This window comes from Sceloporus undulatus, chromosome 2 (assembly GCF_019175285.1).
Source record: "Sceloporus undulatus isolate JIND9_A2432 ecotype Alabama chromosome 2, SceUnd_v1.1, whole genome shotgun sequence".
Classification (NCBI taxonomy): Eukaryota; Metazoa; Chordata; class Lepidosauria; order Squamata; family Phrynosomatidae; genus Sceloporus; species Sceloporus undulatus.
Genome location: NC_056523.1, coordinates 161,820,314 through 161,834,273, shown reverse-complemented (window position 1 = coordinate 161,834,273; position 13,960 = coordinate 161,820,314). Strand labels below are relative to the sequence as shown.

Here is a 13,960-nt window from a genome sequence, read left to right as displayed (position 1 = left end):
CAGGGTAGGCCCTGGGGCCTAATGTCACACTTCAAAGCTGTTTTTATAGTCCTCAGCCATTCCAGTCTCCCCAGAGACCGTTTTGTGGTTCCACAAAGCAATGAACTGACCCATATAGAAGCTTCCAGAAGTGGGGATTCATCTTTTAGATTGGTATCCTGCAATACTAAACATTTTTTTAAAAATAAACTTTTTTTTCCCCAAAACCAGAAGTGGACTTATACCCAATTCTGGCTTTATTTCTAATCTTGTGGGGGAGTTTCGCTATCAATGAAGCCCTCAAGGGAGTCTCAGAAGCAGAGAATTGATCCAACTGCAGTTGCCCATTTCTGCCTTAACTGGTAATGTCAGCCATTGGGTTTTGAAGATTTACCACCACCAATTTTACTACTTATTCTTTCTCAGTATGCCTAACTGAAGAGAAGTATTAATATTCTATAATTATTATATTATAGAGTGTGTGTGTATGTGTGCGCGCGTGTGTTATAATGGAACTGAGCATCTAATGGAATTTATAGGTTTTCCATACAAATGTCGGACGTATTTAAGCTATGATGATATTTCATGGTTGTGTAGTACAGATGCCCTTAAATTTGAAGATTCTAGCAAGAAGTTTCTGCCAAATAACTGGCTGTTGTTCATGGTTAGATACAAAGACTGCTAAGTGCAGCTGATAGCCAAGTAAAATAAGACTTAGGCCTGTTACAGACTGCCAAAATAAAGCTGCTTCAGGTCTCTTTGGAAGTATGCTGTTTAAATGATGCATGCATCCTAAGAATCCAGAAGCTGCACCAAAGCTGCACTCCAGTGCTTAGGAATGGAGTGTGGCTTTGGCGCGACCTCCGGACTTGTGGGACCCATGCATCATTTAAATAGCATACCTCCAAAGAGACCTGAAGCAGTTTTATTTTGGTAGTCTGTAACAGGCCTCAGTCTGAATATTTTTAAAGTGGTATCAGCACAGTTGTGCTTTCCATTGTTTTTCCCCAATAGTTTTGAAAGGAAGACAGTAACTTTGTTAATGTTTCCATGTTAATACTGTGGGTCCTTGCTATCCACAGGGGTTCCAGGACCCCCTGTGGCTACCAAACTCCATGTATGTTCAAACACAATAGATAATAAAATGGTGTCCCTTATATAAAATGGCCAAATCAAGATTTGCTGTTTGGAATTTATATATTTTCGAATATTTTCAAGCTGTGCGTGCTGAATCCATGGATAAAAAATCCAGGGATACAGATCCAACTGTACATGTAAGGAAGTGGTAATCGATTACTGAAGATCTTAAACATAAGTGTATATTTATTTTTTGGTAACATAATAAGAATTGTTAGTATTGGTGTTTTAGGTTTCCCTCTTTCTTGGGGATATTAATGTTTAATCATGACAGTACTATCACTAGAACTCTGGGAATCCAGGTCAGTCGAAGAAGCAAATCCACTTTGTCCAGTCCTTGTCTTTCACAACAAATCCTCCTTGTCCCCTCTTCATCTCCTTTGTTTTTTTTTCCCTGCAGGCTGTTTATTTCTTTTATGGCACCAAAGATTGTTTAGTACAGGAATGTAAGGATTTGAACAAAAAGATTGAGGTAAGGCAGTTATTCCTACTTTTCTTAATTTATTTGTTGGTTTTCTCTGTGGGAAGAACATTGGTATTTGGAAGGACATAGGATATGATGCAGAATACTGCTAAGATACTTTAAATTGGTAGCGCAATAGTAATATCAATAGCAGTTGTACAGTACACTCAGAGAATGGCTTGTTGGCCACCTGAGCAGGTGGAACTGTTGAAAGAATACAGTGGGTCTTTCCAGAGCGAGGATGGAGTTGCTGCAGTCACTGGAGTTTATCACACTGCCCTTTTTCCCAATCCTGGCACGGGCTGAAACCGTTGAAAAACAGATTCACACACTTGCCTGTCCAGGCAGGAGGCATCCTATACCTGATTCAGAAAATCCTGTTCTTCACAAAGTACAGGAGAAGTCTGGATCGAGTACAGGATGCCTGGGCACAGAGATGTGTGATAAAATCTGGTTTAAACAGTTTCAGCATTCGCCTGGCTCAGGAAAAAGGGCAGTGCGATAAACTCCATTAATAATTGAAAGCTTTTGGCTTGCCCTTTTCTCCTATCCACCCCTAGTCTGACACCTGCAAGGGCTTATTGGATCACCAAATCAGATTGTTTTAAAGCAGTTGGACTTCCCATAAATGGTGGCTTGGTTCCTCTTCCCAAGCCCATAGACCTAGTTTTGAACCAACATTTTTGTTCATGGAACTTGCTAACAATTTGTTGTATGTCTTTAAAGCTAGAGTTGGATGGAGAGCGAATCGACCTACCAAGTTTGGAAGGGATCATAGTGCTGAATATTTCCTACTGGGGAGGAGGCTGTCGACTATGGGAAGGAATGGGAGATGAGCTTTATCCTATGGCAAGGTAAGAGTCTGCTCTGTTGTACATGATCTGTATGAAATTCAAAGACATAGCCATATTAGACTGGAAAATCAGACTGCAAAGGGAACTTGTAGCATCTTTGGGACTAACATGCATCTAAGGAAGTTATGTGTATCTGAAGAAGTAAGCTCAAGTTTACGAAAACTCCTGCTACCAACTTCTTTCTTTTAGTTAGTCTCAAATGTGCTACAATATCCCTTTGTATAATGATCTGTATAGAATTAGCTATGTTTGGGGGCTCATATATTTAGGGGATGGTATACCAAGTCAACATTGCTTTGTTGTGTCATCTGTACTGTACCCATCATTGAGACATCTTTAGGCAAGGGGCTTTCCCAACCCTTGATTGTGCTGCTATTACTCTGCCATCCTGGCTTTTTCTACTTCACATACACTAAAAATCCTTTCTGGCTTTCCCGTCCTGATCACTATCTTTTCAGGACCCTTTTCCAGGAACAACAAAGGTTGACCCTTTTCACATTTTTAACCAAGTTTTCACAGAGGCTTCTAACATGCTAGACAGCCTAATGAACTCTGTGTGGGGGGGGGGAGGGGAATAAAGGTCCTCTCAGCTTGCTCTCCTTATTCTTTTACTAGTTTGTGGAAGCATCAAAGAAACTGTACAAGCCCCCCCCCCCCCCACACACACACACTTTCCTTTTTTGTTTTAAACAGCACACATGGAATACAGTAGAAATAGGGTGCACAGTAACGTTCCGGATTGCACAGTAACGTTCCGGATATGCCTATGGAACCAGAGTGCCAGCAGCTACAGCTTTGCTCTGCACTGTACCTAATCATTTCCATGTTTTAAGTAAGAAAGAAAGGTGTAAAGTGTTGCTACTCTTGGCCACAGCCAAACTATGTGCCCCATAGTTTGACCCTAGTGGTTGCACATACTGGACTCAAACAGTTATTTGACGCTGTGTACTATAGTAAGTATCCAGTAATAAACATTACAATAAATACTAATAAAGTATCATTTGTTTGTTTGTTTCAGGCATGATGATGGATTGCTAGAAGTTGTTGGGGTTAATGGCTCCTTCCACTGTGCACAGATTCAAGTGAAGCTTGCAAATCCCATCCGGCTGGGCCAGGCTCATACTGTGAGGGTAGGTAACAGACCTTGGAGCAAGCTGATGGGACATGCATAGAAGTAATAGAAGAATCCTGAAAAAGATCCTTTTCATGCCTCTTCATTCCAAAGCCACTTCCTTGGAAACAGTCATAAAATCTGCATTTCTCAGGCTAGCCAGAATAGAGGAGCAGAGTCAGGAGGATTTGTTTGCCTTTTAATGATGGTGATGTAATAATAATAATAATAATATGGTTTATTTATATACCGCTATTCCAAGGATCATAGCGGTGAACAACAATAATACAACAGTTAAAACATCATAGATCACAAATTAAAACCCCCTTGTACAAACATCATATGCTATAAAACAATTAAGAATACATGAAAACACCCCCATACAAATAGCAAGGGGGAAAAAAAGTTCCACCTGGTGGCGTGGGGGTGTGGCAGCGTCCCTCAGGAGGCCGGGGAGCCGGCTTTTCATGTATCCCATGCGTGTTGGCAAATATGGTTTGGGATTCAGCCATGTTTTAAATCTTGGCTGCCTTTAATGGTTGCTTTTGTTTGGGAAGGGCTTACAAAAAGGTAGTGGGATGTTGTGAAAGTTGTCTTGTTTTTATTTTCTTAATTGCAGCTGATCCTGAAAAATTCCAAGATGCCAATGCAGGTAGATGGAGAGCCCTGGGCACAAGGTCCCTGCACAGTTACAATAACTCACAAGACCCACGCACTGATGCTCTATCACTCAGGTGAACAGACGGACGATGATGATGAGGTCTCTAGTGTATCTGAACAGGAGCTAGCAAAAGATCAGACCGACGAGGACACATAGGTCTTGGCCACATTTTCATATTCTACCTGGTAGTGGTAATACAGCTTGACTTTCACTGAAAAGCTTTGTGCTAAATATCCTGTCTACAATAGACCTCTTAAGACCATGCCATCTCTATACTTATCTGTGGCATGAAAATTAACCAAGTCATGCTTTTAGCGACCAAAGAAAGCTAGCATAGGCTTAGGTTGAGCATACATGTTTGCTTTGGTGTATATTGTCATGCGGAAGTAGGGATGAGAATCAGGGAGAGGCACTTTCATGTTCATGTGATAGTGACTGCCTCCCTCCCAACAACATTTCTTCTTTGCCAAACCCTTGGAATTTTTATATAGTTCTGTGGAATAGTTGCCTAGCATTTACCATTTGTCATAGCATAAATCTAGTCTTTAAGAGAACATAATACAGTATCATGCTACACTGTGCCTCACCAGAAGCACCCTGTGGGTTTAAGTGTGACTTCTCTTCCTCACAAATTCCCTCATTTTCAGAACCAACTGTGATGCAGTCAGCATCAGTGTTTTGGCTACCCATAGTTAGGTTTGCAGTTGAAAGATGTTGTGGAGTTTGTATCTGAGAGGGGAAGAGTGCCTGAACCCACAAGACACTCCTGATGAAGCTGAGACTACACTAGATAACAGCCAGCCTCACTGTCACTAGGAGAATCACTGGTTCTGTTCAGAACCTATATAGTTTATAGTTCTGCTTTCTTAGATACTGAGCAGAGTGAGATCTTAACTTGTATGTTACTTAATCAACCCAGACCTAATATTTGAAGTATTCACAGTTATCTAGTAGATTAATTGTGCTTCTTCACTGACTCATCAGAGATGAATAATCTCTGAATCATGGTTATTGGAGACAGTAGCTATGGATATGGGAAACAAGAGCTATGGAAATAAACTGCTAACCCTAATGTAGATACGTTGCCCCTTGCACTCCCATACAGAATGGCTATGCCATTCTTCCATTGGAAATTCAGGGTGAGCTCAAATAAACACACTGGCTGAGGGCAAGTCTCCTGTGACATACTTACACCATCATCTGGGCAGTGAAGTCTTCTCCCTCTTTCCCAGTACCTCTCTAGGTTTGTAACAGCTCATGGAACCCTGTCCCTATTCAATTGTGAGAGCAGACACTGTAAGTCTGTTCCTTCTTCCCCAGGTGTTCAAGGGCAACCAGTACAAGCCTCAGTGCACTCCTGCCCACTGATCTGTGTCTGAAGGTAATAAGCTGTGCCATGAGCCTTTGCTGCTGTTGTGTACACATTTTACAAGGAGATCCTTTTGCAACATGCCCAAAAATACACTGAGACTAACACCTGCATATGTCACCTAGAGGATTCTAGCCATAAGTTGCTGGAAGAATTTGCAAAGTTTAACAAGCTGAGGATTTTGCAATATCTGCATTTGAAACAAATGGAAGGGAATGAGGCTTTAAATTCCAAAGAATTAGTAATTAAACTGTCCACAACTGCCAGCAGCAAATGAAAACATTATTGACATTCTCTGGCTTAGACTCCAAAAACAGGAAAAAGTCCTGCAATTCTGCAGAAGCTTCCACTGGAGCAAAGGTGGTAGGTGCTTTCTGACAAGCTTCCCCTTCAGCCCAATCCCACTCTCACTTCCCAGCTCTCCCTGCACTGTCCAGGAGGGTCCTCCATCCCTACAATTCAGCTTTTCAGAAGGCTGATTTTGTAAGCAAAGTTCCACTGATAGGAACTTTAAATCTATGCCTATGTAATGTATGCTTGTCTAGGTCACATGCAGTGCTTTTTCATTGTTGTGTTTGTCTGGGGCCACAAGCCATAGGAACACTCCCTGCACAAATTCCACCAAAGTGAATGGAAGTTATCCAGGGATAGCAATTCTTTTTGTTTCAGTGGCTTTGTACAGGCAATGTTTCTGACAGATTAAGCTCTTGGTTGGAACACTGAAATTTTTTTCTTGTTACTTTAGGGCAGAGATGCCCCATTTTGGCACTTTGTGCTTAATAGCTCTGATGCATGTTGTCCACTTAGGTAATATAATCCCAAATTATAAAATAATTTTCTTATATAGCTTAAATTAAGACTGCCTCATTCATTTGAGTAAAGAGAAAGTGTTTAAACATTTTGATAAACCAGGCTGATTTGATTTCTTAGCAATGAATGGTCTTGTGCCAGTTTCAAAACAAGTTTCTTGGTTTCATGTAGCTTACTATGTAGAAGAGACAGACCAAGTATTGCCCTTTGAAGGTATCAGGGATGATATGTCTAGGGTTTTTGCTGAATCGAGTTTTTTTCCCCTCAGGTATAGTAATATATTTTTGGTAATCCCTTTTACATCAAGCAGATGTGTCATTACATTATGCTTGTGACACTGTGTCTATTCTCTGAGACACAACTGTTGAAAGAAGATTAAATGTCCCCTTATTCACTGTTTATACTTCACTGGAATTTGTTACAATATTCTCTTGTACATACCTAAGTAATAAGAACAGTTTTGAATGTGTGTGAAAAGTCATTATCAATGAGAGTACAATGGACCAAGAAATAGGCTAAGTGGATGTTAAAGTTTAATGTGAGGTTAACAGATATCTAGTTATTCAAGTTCTGTTCCATTTATTTGAATGAGCCCTTTTTTTTGTATACCTGTTTATTTAAGTACTATGAATGTCTTGGTGTTTACATAGGCATAAAAATAAGTAGACCATTTTTGAAAGGAGCTTATTATTCTTTCCTGCTTAAAGGAAGTATTAATATTAGTTCAGTACAATGGAGGAGACAATGCTTTTTTCCACTGTTTATCCTTCTGCTATCTAGAGTACTTCACTATGTCAGAACTGTAATGGAAATTCCTGCTTTGAGTACTTTCAGTACAATTGTAAGTAATATTCATCTAGCTGTTGAGGGAATGACTCCAATAACCATTGGATTGTGCAGAACTGAAATGTAACATTGCCTGCACTTGGGTTATACACACTGATTGAGGAATCTTTTTATATGAAATGAAGCAGTGAGCATATCTGCCTCCCAGTATGTGATACAGTATACTCTCTAGTTTTCAATGTCACCTTTCCCACAAGTGCCAAACACACTTCAAGGAAACAGTGAGGTGATTACCACAGAATTCTAAACCATGTGGTCTTCCAGATTTTATTGGACTACAGTTTCCATCAGTCTCAGCCAACAAAGCCATTGATAAGATACTATAGGAAGTTGCAGTCCAGCAGCAGAAGAGCACCACACATTCCCCACTCCTTCACTTAATTTAGCTCACAGATCTAAACCATGGTTTAGATCTGTGAGCACGGACCGGAAACCTCCAGTTCATGTACTCTCCTCCCCTCATATACTGGGATATCTTTAGTTTTATTATTCCTGCCTTCTTATTACCTATGGACCTTATCGTGGTTTATAATAAACTGTGGTTAGTTAAAAAAGCTATCTTCAGAAACAGTGTTGTGAAGCATCTTGTTGGAAAACTGACCAGAACTTGTGTCATGCCATGGTCACTGGTTCCTATAGTATATAAGGGCAAGTCAGGAGTCCTTGAAACTTAAATTCAACAATGTGAAAGTCCTTATCCTAGCATCAAGGAGGAGGAGAAAGGAGTACAAGAGTCTGAGGCTTCTGTTCAAGTTGTGCCCATAATCTAGTATGAATATGTAAATTGGTTCCTGTGTCTATGCATTCTCCTTGCCACTGACATTAGGAGATACAAGAGGGTACCTACTGCCCAATTGCACATGGAATATTTTCATACTAATAAAGGGGCAAGACAATAGTCTACTCTTGTATGTCATAGTATGTGTTTATGTCTAATTTCTATATGTATTTCTGTAAATTTTCTATGGAACAAATTCTGTAGGGTATGACTGTATAATTGGATATAATATTTTGATTGTGTTGAACTACTGAACTTTGACCAGAATTGTAACACTGAGAATTACAAAACTCTAACACACCAGTTGACCAAAAGGGGGTGCTCAGCTACCAAATTCCACATTGCGTTTGAACAGATTCCGTACCAGTTTACATTATGAGTAAATTAATTAAGCACTTATGTTTTTGAATGTTTTGCATCTTGTTTTGTTTTTGTTTGTTTGTTTTGCTTATATTTAACTACATTGTTTGCAAAAGAAATGAGTCTTTTCAAAAAAAGTTCCCAACTTGAATTGTTGGAAATTGTGGCATCCCTATTGCACACAGTTGTTTCTCTTGACCTGGTTTATTTATCTCAGTTGCCACATTAGAAGCTGCTTGGACATTGCTTCCACGTGATGATAGATAGCATTGTAAAGTGATAGACTGTGGTGCACACACTGTCTAGCCTGTGCAGCATCCCAGTAGTGGCAGAATGGAGAGGCTCCATTTGATCCAGGCAACCTGTGTCCGTGGCTATTCCCAACCATCCTTGTTCCTACATGGGGTACTTGCCACCTGGATGCTGTGGTGTCTGATTAGTGATTGTGATGGGCATATTTTGCTCTTCGCTGCTAACCTCAAGATGCTAAGTGCCAACCTACCTCTAAGCTGGGAGAGTGGAACATGGGGCTCTGCAGATGTTGTTGACTTGCAATTTCCATCAACCCTTGCCACCATAGCTAATGATGAGGGATTATGGGAAGCACAATCCAGCAATTTATGAAGGGCTACCCTGTGCCTATTCACACTATACAGTCCACTTTAAGTGCCATTTCTGTGTTCTATGGAATCCTGGGGCTTGCAGTTTGGGGACTGCAAATTAGGTGCTAGATCTCTCTGGATGATAATTTTAAACATCTATCTCTAAACTGTAAACCCCAGGATACCATAGGACTGGACCATGTCAGTTAAAGTGGAGTCATAGAGCTATGACTGCATAGTGTGAAAGGGCCCATGTTCCCCACTTCTGCTTTATACAGGAACTAGAGGTATGCCAGAATCTGCTAAGGGGATTGCTGCTCCCTTGCCTCTGTCATAATGTGGAAGCACAGAGTATTCTGAAGCAAATGCTACACAATTATTAATGTATGCACAAAGGTAATGTGACCATATTCTCTCTTCCATGCTTGCTATCTCAAATGACACTCAGGTTGCTTTGTACTTGCTGCTTGTCTGAACTTTGCCTGTCTCTTTCCATCCCAAATACTGAACCTAATATTGTTTACATATCTCCTGGGGGCCAGAGGGAATCAAATAGGTCCTCCACAGTTTTCTCTCAATGTTTTGAGCTGGCTTCAAGGTCTAGTTAGTCTTTACAATCCCAAGGCTGCTAGTTTATGGGCTCAGGCTAATGGAACTTTGCTTTATGGATAGAAGTCAGAAGAATACCCAGACATGCATTTTCTAGATCTCACTGTTTAGGGATTTCAAAAAGGAAATCTTTGGATTGTATGAAATACTTTGCTACTGAAATAAAGTGGTTGTTGCACTGAAACTTGAAGTCCAGATGTTGTACTGATCCCTTCTTTAATTTCTTGATCTTTTCTTGTACAGAATGCTTTCTAATCTGATTGTGGATGCTGAAAACAATGGGAAATGTGTAACTCTACCTACTCTAGTCAGAGTTCATACAATAAGTATGAACTAAAACTGTTTCATTAGGTTTTTGTAATAATTAATTTAAAATCAGAATTAGTGTCTGTGAGCTTTTCATAGAGCTTCTTTCCCTTTCCCCTTCAAGTAGTTCTGATCTTATTGGGGGGGGGGGGAGATAAGGCTGGTCCTGACATTCATGTCCCCTTTTAGCATATTATCAAGCACAAAAAACTCATAAGGAAAAGAGGAAAAATTATGGTAGTTGTCCTTTTATGCTGGATTTTCAGATACAAATGGCTTGTGCCGAATTTGCCAGCACAGCAAAAATGACCCACAAGTAATGAAAAATGAAATGCATAGATATAGGATGGGGGACACCTGCCTGAATGAGACAACATGTGAAAAGGATCTAGGAGTCCAGGTAGACCACAAGTTGAACATGAATCAGCAGTGCGATGCAGCAGCTAAAAAGGCCAATGCGATTTTAGGCTGCATCAATAGAAGTATAGTGTCTAGGTCTGACCAATGCAGAATAGAGTGTTTCTTTGTTCTTCAGCACATGCACTGCATATTTCTCAGGTAATTTCTGTTGCTTCAGATACTTGCACTCCATTTGTAATGTTTTTCCTCATTCATGTGATTCTATTTATGGTCCTCCCATGGAAGACCTAGCTGCTTTGTGTTTTTCCTTTAATCCAGTTTAGCAGAAAACAGTACTTTATATGGGAAGAATCTGTTGTTCACTTTGCATTGTCAAGAAACCTATTAGCTTGATCTCATCTGTCTGAATTCTCTTCAGTTTAATTAACTAAACACAAAAGGTGTCTGAACATCTTTAGAGCATGCAAATACCAACAGTGGTATAAAAGAAGAAAAGAGTTTCAGTGCAATGTCTGTGTTAATTACCTGTTAATTATCTTAAAACCTAGATGACCCTAGTGTAGTGCTTGCAATCCCAACCCACCCATGCTTAATCTTGGTGCTAACATAGGCCTAAACCACAAATTAGTCTACAGTCCTATACATTCTGGGAGAAAATCTCATTGAACTCAGTGGGATATATGACTGAATGGATGTACGTAGAGCTGTACTGTAAGGTATAGTGACTACCACTCTTGCAACTTCCTTACAGTTAACTGAAACTCTCACATAAACGATAGCTGTCAAATGAAAAAAATGTCTAGTGACCTCATAGCCATTCCAAACCACATCCTAATTTTGACCTGTTTTGAGATTTGACATCTGATCCCTTTTGCAGGTTGACTGGTAATCCATATGGAATCAAAACAGCTATAAGAGATTAAAAGAAGCAACAACCACACATTCAGGGGAATCCAATCTTGTGGCCAATAGTTTAATTCCCAAGCTCTAGTCTCTTGAACTTGTCCTCATGTTCTCATTTTACACAACTGCTGTTACACTTTTATCTAATTTTTGCAAATATGAGTTACCATTGCAAAGTATAGCTATAGTAAATGACCTATATCTCTCTCCTAAACAGTAGCATGGAAGCCTTGTATTGGTTTAATCCCCTGCTTCTGCTTATTTTATCCAAATGAACTGGCACAGTGTAATGACTAATGTCTCTTCTTACAAACATCAAAGTAGTCAAACCATGGGTAGGAGACTAGCAGTGTGAGGGAGGAGGAGGCTCCATCACCACCAGCACTCAATTTTATTTTTCTGTATGGCTGTCAACACACACCTCTGCTGTGTTTTACTAGAAATGAGGATCAAAAATGTTTGCTGGGATGTATCCAGGCAAATTTTCACTTCAGTCAAGGACATGTTAGGCAGCATTAGGCAAGCCTCTACCTTCTCAGCTTCCACCTCTTTCTATGCTTTGTTGTATGCTTTCAAGTCATTTCCCATTTATGGCAACCCTATCATAAGGTTTTCTTGGCAAGTTTCTTGAGAAAAGGGTTGCCATTGCTTCCTCTGAGGCTGAAAGAGTGTGATTTGGCCAAGGTCACCCAGTGGATTTACATACGATTCAAACCCTGGTCTCCAGAGTCCCAGTCCAACAGTCAAACCACTGCAAAACAAGGCTAAAAGTTCAGCCACAGATGTGAATTGTCCTGTTCCTGCTCTATCCCATCTTTCTGAGACACTGGAGAAAATGTGCTAAAAGAGCTTTTTTAAAAGAATATCTGCTTTTTAATTTGTAAATAAGAATCCGTATTTTAATAGTTTTTTGTGGGTTTTTCGGGCTATGCCCGTATTTTAAAACCTCCTGAATTTTCTGTTGTTTCTGTCAACAGGAATGTGTCTCCATGTAGATTTGGTGTGAAGGAAACTTGTGGATATTAGAATCTATGTCATCTGCTCTCTTAGGAGAGAGACACTAGTCTGAGTGTGGGTCTGTTTCCATAACTTGTGGGGGGGGGGGGGCAAGCTTACAATGAAATAAACCATGTGGTTGTTCTCACTGGCTTATACTCCGGGTTACAAATCGAATTCAAGGTATAGCGTTCCTATTTGAACCCGAATTAACTCTAGAACAGTTCTAGAGTAACCCGCAATCGTTTCCACTATGATCCGAATCAGAAATCGGGTTTTTTTTATCCGTGGTAGGGGCTTATAAAGCGGGTTAAAAAATAGAAGGGTCGAACGTACTATTTTCCCTTGATTCGGGATAGGAATCGGAGTATTTAAATAGGAACAATCAGCCTCTGAAATCGGGTTAGCTGGATGGGAGGAGCGGAGCGCGATGGGCTGGCTCGGGGGAGTCGCCCTTTCTTGTCCTCATCCATCGTGGCCGTTGCCATCTTTGCTTCCCCCACCCCTTTGTCCGCGGCGGTCTTTCAATAAAAGATAAGGATTTATTTATTTATTATTTTATTTTTAATGGTTTACAGACGCTTAATCTCTTCAGCACTTTAAGCGCCTGAAGTCCTGGCCGCTCAAGCACCTGCATCTGTCAAAGGACTCTTAAAGGCTTCCCCCAGTGTGAGGAGAGCCATTGAACACCATTTGTAACGGAGGAGAGGCTGGATGCACAGCAATCTAGGGGGAAATAGAGCCTTTCCTTCTCTCTTTCCCACACGGAATCTGGGGAGACACAGGAAACCCTCTATGTGTGTGTGTGTGTGTGTGTGTGTGTGTGTGTGTGTATTCATCTCTCAAAGGACTCTTAAAAGCTTCCCCCGGTGTGAGGAGAGCCATTGAACACCATTTGTAACGGAGGAGAGGCTGGATGCACAGCAATCTGGGAGGAAATAGAACCTTTCCATCTCTCTTTCCCAATCTGGGGAGACATAGGAAACCCTGGATGTGTGTGTGTGTGTGTGTGTGTGTGTATTCATCTGTCAAAGGACTCTTAAAGGCTTCCCTCGGTGTGAGGAGAGCCATTGAACACCATTTGTAACGGAGGAGAGGCTGGATGCACAGCAATCTCAGGGGAAATAGAGCCTTTCCATCTCTCTTTCCCAAACGGAATCTGCCTTCTCCTCCTTGATCCCATTTTCCAACCCTGGAAAGAGAATCTTGGGGAAGAGTGCTCCCTCCCTGGGCTGTCCTTAGAGCCATGAAGCGGGGATATGTCCTGCAAAACCCATCCCATAGTTCCTCTGGAAGGAGCTTTCCCGAAATTCGCTTTGCCTGCAGCCTCCCCCATTGATCTCTGGGCTCTCTGGAGGGCTCCCTGGCTGTCTGTAGAGCCATGAAGCGGGGATATGTCCTGCAAAACCCACCCCATAGGTCCTCTGGAAGGAGCTTTCCCCAAATTTGCTTTGCCTGCAGCCTCCCCCAGCCTCTCTGGGGTCTTTCTTCCAAGGCAGCAGCCTAGCAGAAGTGCTTTGGGGAGGCAGTTTTCTCTCTCCCTCAACCATCCTTCCCCACGAATAATTACAGGACTCATGGGCACTTTAAGTGCCTCCTCATTGGCTCTTTTATAAAAAACCGCAAAATTTAAAAGTGACGTTATGATGACGTCGCTTTGATTGACAGCCCCAAAATGGTGAGTGGGAACGAAATAAGGCTAAAACCGGTTTATATATACACCATTTTATTTGAATAGGAACGAAAGCGGATCACTTAAAGCGAATCAGTTGGTAAATGAGAACAAAGAAAAAAAAGCGATTTGGAACGCGGGATA

The 13,960-nt window shown here is 41.0% G+C and overlaps 1 protein-coding gene across 1 annotated transcript in view; it reads left to right on the top strand.

The window, feature by feature from the left end:
* DGKE (diacylglycerol kinase epsilon) overlaps nt 1-9,769 on the top strand; it is a 37,365-nt gene extending 27,596 nt beyond the window's left edge. The window contains exons 9-12 of the mRNA XM_042454153.1: nt 1,517-1,588; nt 2,306-2,433; nt 3,452-3,563; nt 4,164-9,769. Coding sequence (XP_042310087.1) covers nt 1,517-1,588; nt 2,306-2,433; nt 3,452-3,563; nt 4,164-4,361 — 510 coding nt within the window. The 3' untranslated portion in view covers nt 4,362-9,769. The remainder of the gene's footprint in view (nt 1-1,516; nt 1,589-2,305; nt 2,434-3,451; nt 3,564-4,163) is intronic.
* Nucleotides 9,770-13,960: the final 4,191 nt, after the last annotated feature.